This window comes from Bos javanicus, chromosome 14, assembly GCF_032452875.1.
Source record: "Bos javanicus breed banteng chromosome 14, ARS-OSU_banteng_1.0, whole genome shotgun sequence".
Taxonomy (NCBI): domain Eukaryota; kingdom Metazoa; phylum Chordata; class Mammalia; order Artiodactyla; family Bovidae; genus Bos; species Bos javanicus.
This window is the reverse complement of record NC_083881.1, coordinates 73831497-73846866: the sequence shown is the minus strand read 5'-3', so window position 1 is coordinate 73846866 and position 15370 is coordinate 73831497. Positions and strand designations below refer to the sequence as shown.

Below are 15370 nucleotides of genomic sequence, written 5' to 3'. Positions count from 1 at the left end.
ATTGTTATTGAAGAAGTTGGTCATCAACCAAGAATTTCATTAGCTAAATTAAGCCAAAATGATATCAGAAATTAAAGGCACTTTAATTGAGATTCCTTGAAATAAATAATCACATCCTAGACATGCTTAATCTATATGTATATTTTTAGTAATAGACTCTACCCTAATTTTGAGACACGGATTAGAATTCCAAAATTTGGTAAACAATAATAGGAAATTTTCAAAGGCTCACAGAAAGTAAAACTGAACCAAATCTCACAGTATTGTTCCTAACAGACTACGGACTTTAGCTTTAAGTTTCAGAAATAAAAGCTCTTTAGGAAAAATATTCCTCCTCATCTAAGTTTCTATAACTTGCCTTATTCACTTGTTAGATTGTGATAAACAATGCAGCAGGGAATTTTATTTCTCCCTCTGAAAGACTCTCTCCTAATGCTTGGAAGACAATAACTGACATAGTTCTGAATGGCACAGCCTTTGTGACTCTAGCAATTGGGAAGGAACTAATCAAAGCACAGAAAGGTATGTTTATTTATTTTTCACATATTAATTGGATCCCTACTGTGTGCAGGTTCTGTGCTAAGCCCTGGGATACTCAATGATGCAATGTCTGTACTTGTACAGTCAGTTCAGTCACTCAGAAAAACCTGATTACAGGTTTTTCTATTAAATGCTACTTTTGGTGATATGGATTTCTATTTTCTGTTGACCAGTCGTGATGCAATGGTATCAAGTGAGTCAGTTCAGTTCAGTTCAGTTCAGTCGCTCAGTTGTGTCCGACTCTTTGCGACCCCATGAACCGCAGCACGCCAGGCCTCCCTGTCCTTCATCAACTCCCGGAGTTCGCTCAAACTCATGTCCATCAAGTCAGTGATGCCATCCAGCCATCTCATCCTCTGTTGTCCCCTTCTCCTCCTGCCCCAATCCCTCCCAGCATCAGGGTCTTTTCCAATGAGTCAGTTCTTCACCTCAGGTGGCCAAAGTATTGGAGTTTCAGCTTCAGCATCAGTCCTTCCAATGAACATTCAGGACTGATTTCCTTTAGGATGGACTGGTTGGATCTCCTTGCAGTCCAAGGGACTCTCAAGAATCTTCTCCAACACCACAGTTCAAAAGCATCAATTCTTTGGTGCTCAGCTTTCTTTACAGTCCACCTCTCACATCCATACACGACCACTGGAAAAACGAGTATGTCTAGAATCAGTGTACAGTTACTCACTTAACACTCACTGATGACTTTTGTGTACCATACCCTGTGCTGCATGTCCAAATGACAGAGGTGAATAAGACACTGTCCCTGATCAGGCTGTGGCTGGGACTTGAAGGGTGCAGGTATTTTCTCAGAGAGGTGATAGAGTATTCCGAACCAGGACAAGGAGGAAGTATCCTTGTGTTACTTGAAGGATGCCCTTTGGGGCTTGAGGGGAATGGCATGGAGCTGATCAGTCTCCTTCTGTTGGTTCAAAGCTTTTGTCTCATTAGATTCAATTTCTTCTTCTGTACAGCGTGGATAATTCTCAAATCAGCTTGAGAAAGGATCTAGGAACAGACAGAAGGATTCTAGAGGGGCATTAGCCTTTTTTCTACACGTGTGCTAACAACTTCCATCTTTTCCCTGTTCTCTTATTGAAGTTGAAACCCTATGTTTTAATTCCTATTATAACAAAGTGAATATGATTGAGATAGGGAATTTGCTTTTTAAAAAAAATTTTTTAAAGAAGGATGATTGAGTGGGGAGATAGAGAAGTGTGGGCTGACTTCTCTCTTTTCTCTCTCCCAGGATCCTTGTATCTCTTTTATATGTCTTCTTACTATATCCTTTTTCAAGTGTATTTGAGAATTATCCACACTGTGTCTGATTTTCTCTCTCCATACCTCTTACTCATTTCTCTGTTTCTCTCCATATGTCTGTCTCTCTCTCACTTTCTATCAACTCTTCACTTTTGTTTCTCTGTTTATTTCTTCATCTTGGTCTCTCTCATCACTTGGTATTTCCCTGTCTTGTCTGTTTTATTTCATCCCCTGCCCGTCTTTGTTATTCTTGATTTCCGTCTGACTCTCCTTTCTTTTCTCATTATTGTCTTTCATTGTAATATAGACTTTGATCTATTTTTACTCATCACATTGGATTAAAATTAAAATTCTATGGACTTCATTAAAATTATATTAGCTCAGGCTTCTTAAAAGATGGAGCCAGTTTTTTTCTGCCAAAATTCCTGTCAGTTATAGATGCTGTAACCTGACAGTTTTCAGTTCAGTTCAGTTCAGTTCAGTCGTTCAGTGGTGTCCAACTCTTTGTGACCCCATGGACCACAGCACGCCAGGCCTCCCTGTCCATCACCAACTCCCGGAGTTTACCCAAACTCATGTCCATTGAGTCAGTGATGCCATCCAACCATCTCCTGTGTCACCCCCTTCTCCTCTCACCTTCAGTCTTTCGCAGCATCAGAGTCTTTTCAAATGAGTCAGCTCTTTGCATCAGGTGGCCAAAGTATTGGAGTTTCACCTTCAGCTTCAGTCCTTCCAATGAACACCCAGGACTGATCTCCTTTAGGATGGACTGGTTGGATCTCCTTGCAGTCCAAGCGACTCTCAAGGGTCTTCTCCAACACCACAGTTCAAAAGCATCAATTCTTCTGCACTCAGCTTTCTTTATAGTCCAACTCTCACATCCATCAGTGACCACTGGAAAAACCATAGCCTTGACTAAATGGACCTTTATTGACAAAGTAATGTCTCTGCTTTTTAATATGCTGTCTAGGCTGGCCATGACTTTCCTTCCAAGGAGTAAGCGTCTTTTAATTCATGGCTGCAATCACCATCTGCAGTGATTTTGGAGCCCAAAATAATAAAGTCTGCCACTGTTTCCCCATCTATTTGCCATGAAGTGATGGGACTGGATGCCATGATCTTAGTTTTCTGAATGGTGAGCTTTAAGCCAACTTTTTCACTCTCCTGTTTCACTTTCATCAAGAAGCTCTTTAGTTCTTCTTCACTTTCTGCCATAAGGGTGGTATTATTTGCATATCTGAGATTATTGATATTTCTCCCGGGATCTTGATTCCAGCTTGTGCTTCCTCCAGCCCAGTGTTTCTCATGATGTGCTCTGAATATAAATTAAATAAGCAGGGTGATGATATACAGCCTTGACATACTCCTTTTCCTATTTGGAACCAGTCTGTTGTTCCATTTTGCTCTACCTTTTTATTATTGATTTGTAGAAAATTTTCATAGACTCTGTACTGAGTACTTTGTGAGATATAGTATGTATTTAGAATATCTCCTCCTAGTCTGTTGTTGTTCAGTCACTTAATTGTGTCTGACACTTTGCGACCCCACAAACTGCAGAATGCCAGGCTTCCCTGTACTTCACTATCTCCTGGAGTTTACTCAAAGTCATGTCCATTGAGTCAGTGATACCATCCAACTGTCTCATCCTCTGTCACCCCCTTCTCCTTTTGCCCTCAATCTTTCTCTGCATCAGGGTCTTTTCCAATGAGTCAGCTCTTCACATTAGGTGACCAAAGTACTGGAGCTTCAGTTTCAGCATCAGTCCTTCCAATGAATATCAACCTTCAAGGTTGATATCCTTTAGGATTGATAGATTTGATCTCCTTGCAGTCCAAGGGACTCTCAAGAGTCTTCTCCAACACCACAGTTCAAAAACATCAATTTTGTGGCTCTCAGTCTTCTTTATGGTCTAACTCTTATATTTGTACATGACTACTGGAAAAACCATAGCTTTGACAATAGAGACCTTTGTTGGCAAAGTAGTGTCTCTGCTTTTTAATATGCTGTCTAGGTTTTTTAATAGCTTTTATTCCAAGCAGCAAGCATCTTTTAATTTTGTGGCTGTAGTCACTGTCCACAGTGATTTTGAAGCTCAAGAAAGTAAAATCTTTCATTGTTTCCAATTTTACCCCATCTATTTGCCATGATGTGATGGGACCAGATGCCATGGTCTTCATTTTTTTAAAGTTGAGTTTTTAAGCCAGCTTTTTCACTCTCCTGTTTCACCTTCATGAAGAAACTCTTTAGTTCCTCTTCACTTTCTACCATTAAAGTGGTATCATCTGCATAAATGAGGTTGTTGCTATTTGTCCCAGCAGTCTTGATTCCAGCTTGTGAGTATACAGCCCAGCATTTTGCATGATGAACCCAGCATATAGGTTAAATAAGCAGGGTGACAATATATGGTCTTGATGTACTCCTTTCCCAATTTCAAACTAGTCCATTGTTCCATGTCCTGTTCTAACGGCTGCTTCTGGCCCTACATACAGGTTTCTCAGGAGACAGGTAAGATGGTCTGGTATTCCTGTCTCTTTCAGAATTTCAGAATTTTCCAGTTTGTCGTGATCCACAGTCAAATGTGTTAGCATAGTCAGTGAAGCAGATGTCTTTTGGAATTTTCTGGCTTTTTCTATGATCCAGAGGATCATAGACCCTTTCTAGGTAATAACAGAAGTAACGATAAAAGAGTAGGTTATCTGGTCTCTAGCTGCTGCTGCTGCTGCTAAGTCGCTTCAGTCGTGTTTGACTCTGTGCAACCCCATAGACGGCAGCCCACTAGGCTCCCCCGTCCCTGGGATTCTCCAGGCAAGAACACTGGAGTGGGTTGCCATATCCTTCTCCAATGTGTGAAAGTGAAAAGTGAAAGTGAAATCGCTCAGTCGTGTCCGATTCTTAGCGACCCCATGGATGTAGCCCACCAGGCTCCTCTATCCATGGGATTTTCCAGGCAAGAGTACTGGAGTGGGGTGCCATTGTCTTCTCCATCTGGTCTCTAGAGGTTGTAGTTTTTACCAAATATAGCACATTTGCAGTCTTTATTTCTCCAAATGATTTTTCTGTTCCTTTATTCTGGGACTTCAATTATATATATGTTAACATGCTAGATACTTCCACAGCTCATTGACGTTCTGCCTTTTTTTTCCCCTCAATTTTTATCCCTTCTTTGTCCTTTATTTTCCATGCTTGATATTTGTGGTATCTTCAAGAGCATGGATCTTTTCTTCTGCAACTAAGACCATTTATTTGATTTTTCATCTCAGATGTTTTTTAGTGTTAGAAGTTCTATTTGGTTCTACTTTTGTATTTCTAATTATACTCATGTTTTCCTTGAAATATTTTAGAATACTTACAATATCCTTTTTTCTTCCATCTTTTGTTTTTTTAAACAAAAATGATATTTTTAATGATAAAAGGTACAATTCACAAAGGAGATAGACATCATAAATCATTACACACCTAACAACAGAGAAACAAAGATATATAAAGCAAAGCTGAGAAGAAATGTAAGGGAAAAGGAAAATATATATAATCATAGTGAGACATATTAATATTTCTCTGAGAATATTTTATCAGTTACAGAAAAAATAAGAATAGATGTGTCTTGAATGATGTCATTAGTAATTTAAATATAATAGTTTTATATTTATATTAATCTTATATCCTACAGAACTATATTTAAAATTTTGTATTTCATTTGTTATTTGGTTTCCATAGGACATTTAGAAAAACTGACAAAAAGGTAAACATTACTAAATTTCAAGAAGTAGAATTCCTTTCTTGTGTGATTCAGTTATACATATACACATATATTATTTTGGAAATTATTTTCCATTATAGGTTATAATAAGATATTGACTTTGTTCCCTGTGCTATGTAGTAAACCTTTGTTTCTTGTTGCATATCTATTTTTAAAATTAGAAATCTAGCATTCTATTCACACTAAGTCAATCAGGTGAAATCAAAATGTCATAAATTTTTTAGTTAGGCAAAAATTCATAAATCTTCAAAAATATATATATTATACATATGTGAAAGTGAAAGTCACTCAGTTGTGGCCGACTCTTTGCGACCCCATGGACTCTATAATCCATGGAATTCTCCAGGCCAGAATACTGGATTGGGTAGCCTTTCCCTTCTCCAGGGGATCTTTCTGACCCAGGAATTGAACCAGGGTCTCCTGCATTGCAGGTGGATTCTTTACCAACTGAGATATCGGGGAAGCCTTGTATACAAAAGATTTTCTACTATGCTTGTTAAAGGCTTGAGAAAGAACATTAGAAAAAAAAAGAGAAGGTGGAGAAACTGGAAAACATAAACTAAATGAAATGGGAGCACTGAATGTACAATAGAGAATGTGAAACAAGCTAGATAAAAGTAAAAGATCCTCATAGAGTTCAGTTGTCTTTAAACATGGCTGCTCATTAGACACATATCTGAAACTGGCAAAAAAAAAAAAAAACAAGTAACACCTGGACATTTGTATTTTTCAAAGAATTCCAAGGTAATACTGATATGCATCTGGATTTTTAAAAATGATTACAGGTTTTTCTATTAAATGCTACTTTTGGTGATACAGATTTCTATTTTCTGTTGACCAGTCGTGATACCATGGTACTAAGTGAGTAATGGTTACATAGTCACAATAGTAAAAGATGTTGATCAGTTTTCACAATCAGTAGCCAAATAAAAAATGAAAGATAATTACTGTTGCAAGCCATAATGGGAACATGATTAACCTAATAATATAAAATAATTACATACAATTTGGGGGATCAAGCAGAGTGATGTGGTGAGTGGAAGTGCCTACATGCACATGTTTTCATCTGCTCAGCCAGTCTATGTCTTTTGGTTGGTACATTTACTCCATTTACATTTAAGTTAATTATCAATATATATGATCCTATTACTGTTTTCTTGTTTTGGGTTTATTTTCTATAGGTAGATCTTTTCCTTTTCTTGTTTTCTGCCTAGACAAGTTCCTTTAGCATTTGTTGTAAAGTTGATTTGGTGGTGCTGAGTTCTCTTAACTTTTGCTTGTCTGGAAAGCTTTTGATTTCTCCATCAAACCCGAAGGAGAGTTTTGCTTGGTAGAGTATTCTTGATGGTAGTTGCTTCCCTTTCATCACTTTAAATATATCATGCCACTCTCTTCTGGTTTACAAGTTTACTTAAGAAATCAGCTGATAGCCTAATGGGAGTTTCCTTGTAGGTTATTTGTCATTTCCCCCTTGTTGCTTTTAGCATTTTATCTCTGTCTTTAATTTTTGACAGTTTGATTACTGTGTCTTGGTGTGTTCCTCCTGGGGTTTATCCTGCCTGGGACTTTCTGTGCTTCCTGGACTTGGCTGACTACTTCTTTTCCCATGTTAGAGAAGTTTTCAGCTATTAGTTCTTCAAATATTTTCTTAGATCCTTTCTGTCTCTCTTCTTCTGGGACCCCTGTAATGCAAATGTTGATGTGTTTAATGTTGTCCTTAAGGTCTCTTAGGCAGTCTTCATTTCTTTTCATTCTATTTTCTATATTTTGTTCTGTGGCAGTGATTTCTACCGATCTGTCTTCCAGGTCATTTATCTGTTCTTCAGCCTCAGTTATTCTGCTGTGGATTCCTTCTAGTGTATTATTCATCTCTGTTTGTTTGTTCTTTAGTTCTTGTAGGTCTTCTGTTCTTTTTCCAAGATTCTGAATCATATTCACTATCATTCTGAATTCTTTTTCTGGGAGGTTACCTATCTCCACTTCATTTAGTTGTTTTCCTGGGGTTTGAACTTGTCCCTTCATCTGGACACAACTTCCTGCTTTTTCATGCTGATTAACTTTCTGTAATGTGGCTTTTGTTTTAGTCACAGTGGGACTGTGGTTCTTCTTGCTTCCTCTGTCTGCCCACTGATGGAGAGTCTTGTGTAAGCTTCCTGATGGGAGGGACTGGTGGTGGGAAAAACTGGTCTTGCTCTAGTGGGCAGAGCCTTGCTCAGAACAGCTTTAATCCAATTATCTGCTGATGAGTGGGATTGCGTCCCCTCCCTGGTCGTGTTTTGGCCTGAGCCAATCCAACCCTTGGGTCTATGGGCTCTTGGTCTGGTTACTGGTGACCTTCAAGAGGGTTTACATCAAGGGGGACCTTCTGAGACTGCTGCTGCCTCTTCCCTGCCTCCTGTCGTGAGCTTCTGCTGACCCACACATGCACAGGAGACCCTCCAACACCAGCAGGTAGTTTTGCTTCAGTCTCCTGTGTTGGGGGGTGGGGGGTGGTGGTTACTGCTGCATTTCTCTGAGTCTTGGTTCACACAAGATTTTGTTTGTGACCTTCAAGACTGGAGTCTCCGTTTCCCCCAGTCCTGTGGAAGTCTTGTAATCAGATCCCTCTGGCCTTCAAGGTCAGATTCCCTGGGGATTCCAGTCCCTCTGTTGGATCCCCAGGTTGGAAGCCTGACATGGGGTTTAGAACCGTCACTACAGTAGGAGAACTTCTTTGGTATTATTTTTCTGGGTATTATTTTCTGGGTTGCCCATCCAGTGGGGTTGTGATTTGATTTTATCATGATTGTGCCCCTCCTACCACCTCCCTGCAGCTTTGTCCAAAGACAAAGAATATGCTTTGGAGTATCTTTTTCTGGTGGGCTCCAGTGTCCTTCTGTTGAGGGTTGTGCAGTTACTAGTTGTGATTATGGTGGTCTCGCAGGAGGAGATGAGCGCACATACTTCTATTCTGACGTCTTGAACAGAAGTCTTTTCTACTATCTTTAAAAAAAAATTGTAAGTATAGTTGATTTAAAATATTCTGTTAGTTTCAGGTGTATAACATAGTGATTCAATATTGTTACGGATTCTACTCCATTTAAAGTTACTACAAAATAGTGGCTGTGTTTTCCTGTGCTGTGCAATGTGTCCTCATTGCTTATTTTATACCCAGCAGTTTGTGTCTCAACCCTGTATTCCTATCTCACCACTCCCTTCTTTTTCACCTCACTGGTGACCACTAGTTTGGTCTCTATATCCATGGGCCTGCTTCTGTTTTGTCATATATATTCATTTATTTTAGATTTTGGAGAAGGAAATGGCAACCCACTCCAGGATTCTTGCCTGGAAAATTCCCTGGACAGGGGAGCCTGGTGGGCGTCAGTCCATGGGGTCGCAGAGAGTCAGACACAACTGAGCACACGGTATGGTCCATGTTAGATTTTAGGTTCCAAGTATATGCAATAATGTACAGCATTTGTCTTTCTCTGACTTATTTCCTTAAGCATGATACTCTTTCGGACCATTCATGTTGTTGCCGATGTCACAATTTCGTTCTTTTTTATGGCTGAGTGATATTCCATTGTGTATATATACATCACATTTTCTTTATTCATTCATCTGTTGATGAATGCTTAAGATTGCTTCCATATCTTGCCAATTGTAAATAATGCCACTATGAACATTGGGGTGCAGGTATCTTTTCTAATTAGTATATTCCTTTTCTTCATTTCATTTCTTTCCAACAATGGAATTACTGGATCATATGGTAATTCTACTTTTAATTTTTTGAGGACTCCATACTGTTTTCAATAATGGCTGCACCAATTTATAGTCCCATCAACAACATATTAGGGTTTCTTTTTCTCTACATCCTTGCCAACATTTGTTATTTGTAGACTTTTGGTGATAGCCATTCTTACAGGTGTGAGGTGATATCTCATTGTGGTTTTGATTTATATTTCTCTGATGATTAGTAATGTTGAGCATTTTTCTTATGCCTGCTGGAGATCTGTATATCTTCATTGGAAATAGATTATTCAGGTCTTTTGCCCATTCTTTAATTGAGTTGTTTGGTTTATTTAATATTGAGTTGTATGTGTTATTTACTTATTTTGGTTATTAGCCCCTTATTGGTTATCTTATTTGTCAGTATTTTTTCCCATTTAGTAGGTTTTTCTTTCATTTTGTTCATGGTTTTCTTTGTTGTACAAAAGCTTTTAAGTTTAATTATGTCCCATTTGTTAATTTTTGCCTTTATTCTTTTGTCTAAGGAAACAGATCTAAAAAAATATTGCTATGATTTATGTCAGAGAGTGTTCTCCCTTATTCTCTTCTAGGACTGTTATAGTTTTAGGTCTTACATTTAGGCCTTTAATTCATTTTTGGTTTATTTTTGAATACAATGTGAGGATATGTTCTAATCTTTTTTTTTGCATGTAGCTGTTCAGTGTACAATATCATCTGAAAGGTCTTCATCTGCTGATTCTCTCCTTTGTGTCGTTTCTGAGAGACTGTGTCTATTATCTGATTTTTTCCCTGGTTGTTTCTGTGTCTTTTCGTGTGTAGTGATTTTGGGTTGCGTGCTATAAATCTTATGTCATTGAGCTGTGTGCATGTGTGTGTGTGTATGTGGTATGTCCATATGTGTATGCACTTCTATTTCCTTTTGAATTAAAAGCTGGTGGATCAGGTGAGTCTAGAGTAGACTTTATTTTGGGCTAATTAAATCCTCCTACTTTGGCCACCTGATATGAAGAGGCAACTCACTGGAAAAGATCCTGATGGTGGGAAGGATTGCAGGCAGGAGGAGAAGGGGGCAACAGAGAATGAGATGGTTGGATGGTGTCACTGACTCAGTGGACATGAATTTGAGCAGACTCTAGGAGTTGGTAAAGGACAGGGAAGCCTGGGGTGCTGCAGTCCATGGGGTTGCAAAGAGTCGGACACAACTTAGCAGCTGAACAACAAACACCCTCCTACTGATGCACAGCCCTTCTGAACTTTCCACTGAAAGCTCTGATACTCAACAAGGCTACGTGGACTCGCTTATCTCCCAGCCTATGTGTACTCAGGGAATTGTTCCATTTATGACTCCCAGGTAGCTACTCTTTGCCTGGCCTTATGGACGCTCAGCCTAACAAGTACATTTTGGTGTCTGACCAGACTCAAGGATAGACTATGCCGATTTATGAGGCTCTGTCTTTACATACTTTTCTCTTTGGGGTTAATCTCCTCACAAATTCAAACTTCCTCATTCTCCCCAAACTCCAGTCTGTCTCCTAAACACAGTGATAATGCTATATTTTACTGTTTTCCCACTCCTTATGCCACAGTCTGGAGAAGGCAATGGCAACCCACTCCAGTACTTTTGCCTGGAAAATTCCATGGATCAGAGGAGCCTGGTGGGCTGCAGTCCTTGGGGTCGGGAAGAGTTGGACACAACTGAGTGACTTCACTTTCACTTTTCACTTTCATGCACTGGAGAAAGAAATGGCAACCCACTCCAGTGTTCTTGCCTGGAGAATCCCAGGGACAGCGGAGCCTGGTAGGCTGCCATCTATGCGGTCGCACAGAGTCAGACACAACTGAAGTGAGTCAGCAGCAGCAGCATGCCACAGTCTTTATGACATATGTATATACGATATATACTACATAGATTGTAATATACACTATAATATGTATATATATATGGAGTACATACTGTAGTATATGTATAGTACCTTTATGTAAAATGTGATCTTAGGGCTCATTTCATTTGTTTTTCTTCTCTCAGAAATTGCTGTCTTCCCTCCCTGCTAAACAGTATCTGAAAATAGTTGTATCATATATTTGCTACAGTTTCTTTATGTTTCAGGAGGAAGGCAAGTCCATGGTGCTGAAGGCAGAAGTCCCTGCTAATTTAGTTTTAGTTCTGATTTATTCCTGTTTAAATGGGTGGATCGGAGAAGGCAATGGCACCCCACTCCAGTACTCTTGCCTGGAAAATCCCATGGATGGAGGAGCCTGGTAGGCTGCAGTCCATGGGGTCGCTAAGAGTCGGACACGACTGAGTGACTTCACTTTCACTTTTCACTTTCATGCATTGGAGAAGGAAATGGCAACCCACTCCAGTGTTCTTGCCTGGAGAATCCCAGGGACGGGGGAGCCTGGTGGGCTGCCGTCTCTGGGGTCACACAGAGTCAGACACGACTGAGGTGACTTAGCAGCAGCAGCAGCAAATGGGAGGATAGCTAATGGAAATCCTATCCAGCTGTATGCAGGGCCTCTGAGATTTGAGCCTAAGTATTGACTCAGCTGGTATAGAATTTTGATTAAGGTTGGGCCATCCTGAATGACAGCAAGATTACTAGCAAAGAAAGATGAGACACTTTTATTAGATTACTGTTTCATTAATTTAGCCTTAGTAAAGTTTTAAAAAATTCTTCTGTTTTGGTTATACCCTCTTGAACCAGATCCCATTATTTTAAATGTTTTCCTGATGTGAATTGGTTTAGCTGTATTGTTAATTACTGTATCATTTAAAAATATTAGGAGCATCATTTCTTGCTATTACCACCATCTATGCTGAGACTGGATCAGGTTTTGTAGTACCAAGTGCTTCTGCCAAGGCAGGAGTGGAGGCCTTGAACAAGTGAGTACTATCTTGTTAATCTTCTATTACTGGGTATATAGTAATCTAATAAGTACTTTCAGGTTAATCTTGTCCCTGAAGATGACATGCTTTGAAAGCCTGTGCAACTAAATTCCTGCTTTTTTGTTTCTTTCCAGAGAAAACTAAAACAATGACTAATTTGGATTTGCCAGGAGACACTGGGTCTCATGAATAGGTCTTATTTTTCTATTAGCTGCACTGTCCATTAGAATTCTCTGTAGTGATTAAACTATTCTGTAGATCTGTACTCTTCAGGAGCTACAAGCGGCCATTGAACCCTTGCATTGTGGTTACTGCGACTGAGAAACTAATTATTACTTAATTTTAATCACTGATCCAGTACGACTATATTATAAAGTTTGAGAAAAGGGCTGATAGGAACTTAGACTGGAGTGTCCATGTATCTCTACTTGAACCCTCTCTGACCTCCCTTAAATATGCTTTCATCCTTCTATTGTACTGACTATACTATTATACAGGATTAATAGACTAGCGTAGACAGTGACCACTTATCAGGTCTTTCAGCTTTTTCTCAGCAGTATATGACTGCTTTTTGAATCTGTTCCCCATTGGACTTCCCAATGTCTTTGTTTTAATGTAAGTTCTTCTCATTGCTTTTCTTCTTATTGTAATAGCCCCATAATATGCTTCTCTGCTGCCAGTTTATTTTTTATTCATGTTCCCACCAGATTCATCTTTCTAACAATGTATGTCTGCTGTTACAATTCCCTAGCTAAAAACCTTATATCGTATTTCTATTCATCTTTGGAATAAAAGCCAAAACTCAGTATGATATTCTAAATGGACTTGCCTTTGGCCTTTCTGTATTCATTGGCTTGTTAGATCAATATCTATCGTGTACCTTTTGCGTACATGGCACTTCTACTAGGTAGAGGGATATGGTAGTAATGGAAATAGAACAATCCTCATTCTCACCAAGCTTGTATTCTTTTACCATTTTTCCTCTGCTTTAATCACTGATATTTCTGAGCTCTATACTTACTTAAACACATCATGCACTTTCATATATCTATGCCTAGATTGTGCTGTTGTTAGAATTTGCTATAATAGATTTCACCTCCCTTCAGAGCTCTCATATCCCACCTCTTCTGGGATATTTTTTCTCATTTCTTGGAGTAACAGGCAAGCTTGGCCTTGGAGTACAAAAGGAAGCGGGGCAAAGGCTAACACAATTTTTGTCAAGAGAACGCACTGGTCATAGCAAACACCCTCTTCCAACAACACAAGAGACCACTCTACACATGGATGCCACCAAATGGTCAATACCAAAATTATATTGATTATATACTTTGCAGCCAAAGATGAGGAAGCTCTATGCAGTTAGCAAAAACAAGACCTGGAGATGATTGTGACTCAGATCATCAGCTCCTTATTGCAAAATTCAGACTTAAATTGAAGAAAGTAGGGAAAACCACTAGGCCATTCAGGTATGACCTAAATCAAATCATTTATGATTATACAGCGGAGGTGACGAATGGATTTGAGGGACTAGATCTGGTAGACAGAGTGTCTGAAGAATTATGGACGGAGGTTTGTAACATTGCACGTGATGAAGTGACCAAAACCATTCCCCAAGAAAAGAAATGCAAGAAGGCAAAATGGTTGTCTGAGGAGGGCTTATAAATAGCTGAGGAAAGAAGAGAAGCAAAAAGCAAGGGAGAAGGGGAAGGACACACCCTACTGCTGCTGCTAAGTCACTTCAGTCATGTCCGACTCTGTGCAACCCCATAGACGGCAGCCCACCAGGCTCCCCGATCCCTGGGATTCTCCAGGTAAGAACACTAGAGTGGGTTGCCATTTCCTTCTCCAATGCATGAAAGTGAAAAGTGAAAGTGAAGTCGCTCAGTCATGTCCGACTCTTAGCGACCCCCTGGACTGCAGCCCACCAGGCTCCTCTGTCCATGGGATTTTCCAGGCAAGAGTACTGGAGTGGGGTGCCATCGCCTTCTCCGAGGATACACCCAACTGAATGCAAAGTTTTAGAGAAGAGCAAGGAGAGATAAGAAGACCTTCTTAAATGAACAATGCAAAGAAGTAGATGAGGAAAACAATAGAATGGAAGTGACTAGAGATCTCTTCAAGAAAATTGGAGATATCAAGGGAACATTTCATGTTAGGTTGGGCACGGCAGATGATGGAAACAGTAAGGACCTAACAGTAGCAGAAGAGATTAAGAAGAGGGCGAAAGAATACACAGAAGAACTATACAAAAAAGGTCTTAATGGCTGGGATAACCATGATGGTGTCACTCACGTAGAGCTCGACATCCTGCAGTGTGAAGTCAAATGGACCTTAGGAAGTATTCCTATAAACAAAGCTGGTGGAAGCAATGGAATTCCAGCTGAACTATTTCAAATCCTTAAAGTTGATGTTGTTAAAGTACCGCACTCAGTATATCAGCAAATATGGAAAACTTAGCAGTGGCCACAGGACTGGAAAATGTGTTTTCATTCCAAACCCAAAGAAGGGTGATGCCAAAGAATGCTCAAACTACCGCACAATTGCGCTCATTTCACATGGTAGTAAGTGATGCTCAAAATTCTCCAAGCTAGGCTTCAGCAGTACATGAACTGGGAACTTCCAGATGTACAAGATGGGTTTAGAAAAGGCAGAGCAACCAGAGATCAAATTGACAGCATTCAATGGATCATAGCAAAAGCAAGAGAGTTCCAGAAAAACATCTACTTCTGCTTCATTGTCTGTGCTAAAGCCTTTGACTGTGTGGATCACAACAAACTGGAAAATTCTTAAAGAGATGGGGCTACCAGACCACCTTACTTGTCTCCTGTGAAACCCGTATGAGGGTCAAGAACCAACAGTTAGAACCTTACATGGAACAAGTAACTGGTTTACAATTGGAAAAGGAGTACGACAAGGCTGTATATTGTCACCCTGTTTATTTAACTTTGATGCAGAATACTCATGCAAAATGCCAGACTAGATGAATCAGAAGCTGGAATCAAGATTACTGAAAGAAATAACAACAGCCTCAGATATGCAGATGATACCACTCTAATGGTAGAAAGTGAAAAGGAACTAAAGAGCCTCTTGATGAAGGTGAAAGAGGAGAGTGAAAAAGCTGTCTTGAAATTCAACATTCAATAAACAAAGATCATGGCATCTGGTCCCATCACTTTATGACAAATAGGGAAAATTGGGAGCTGTGA

The 15370-nt window shown here is 39.6% G+C and overlaps 1 protein-coding gene across 1 annotated transcript in view; it reads left to right on the top strand.

Moving 5' to 3' along the window:
• The window catches only part of DECR1 (2,4-dienoyl-CoA reductase 1), a 43841-nt gene that overhangs the window by 23041 nt on the left and 5430 nt on the right, over window positions 1-15370 (top strand). Inside the window, exons 5-6 of the mRNA XM_061439417.1 lie at window positions 375-522; window positions 12062-12161. Coding sequence (XP_061295401.1) covers window positions 375-522; window positions 12062-12161 — 248 coding nt within the window. The remainder of the gene's footprint in view (window positions 1-374; window positions 523-12061; window positions 12162-15370) is intronic.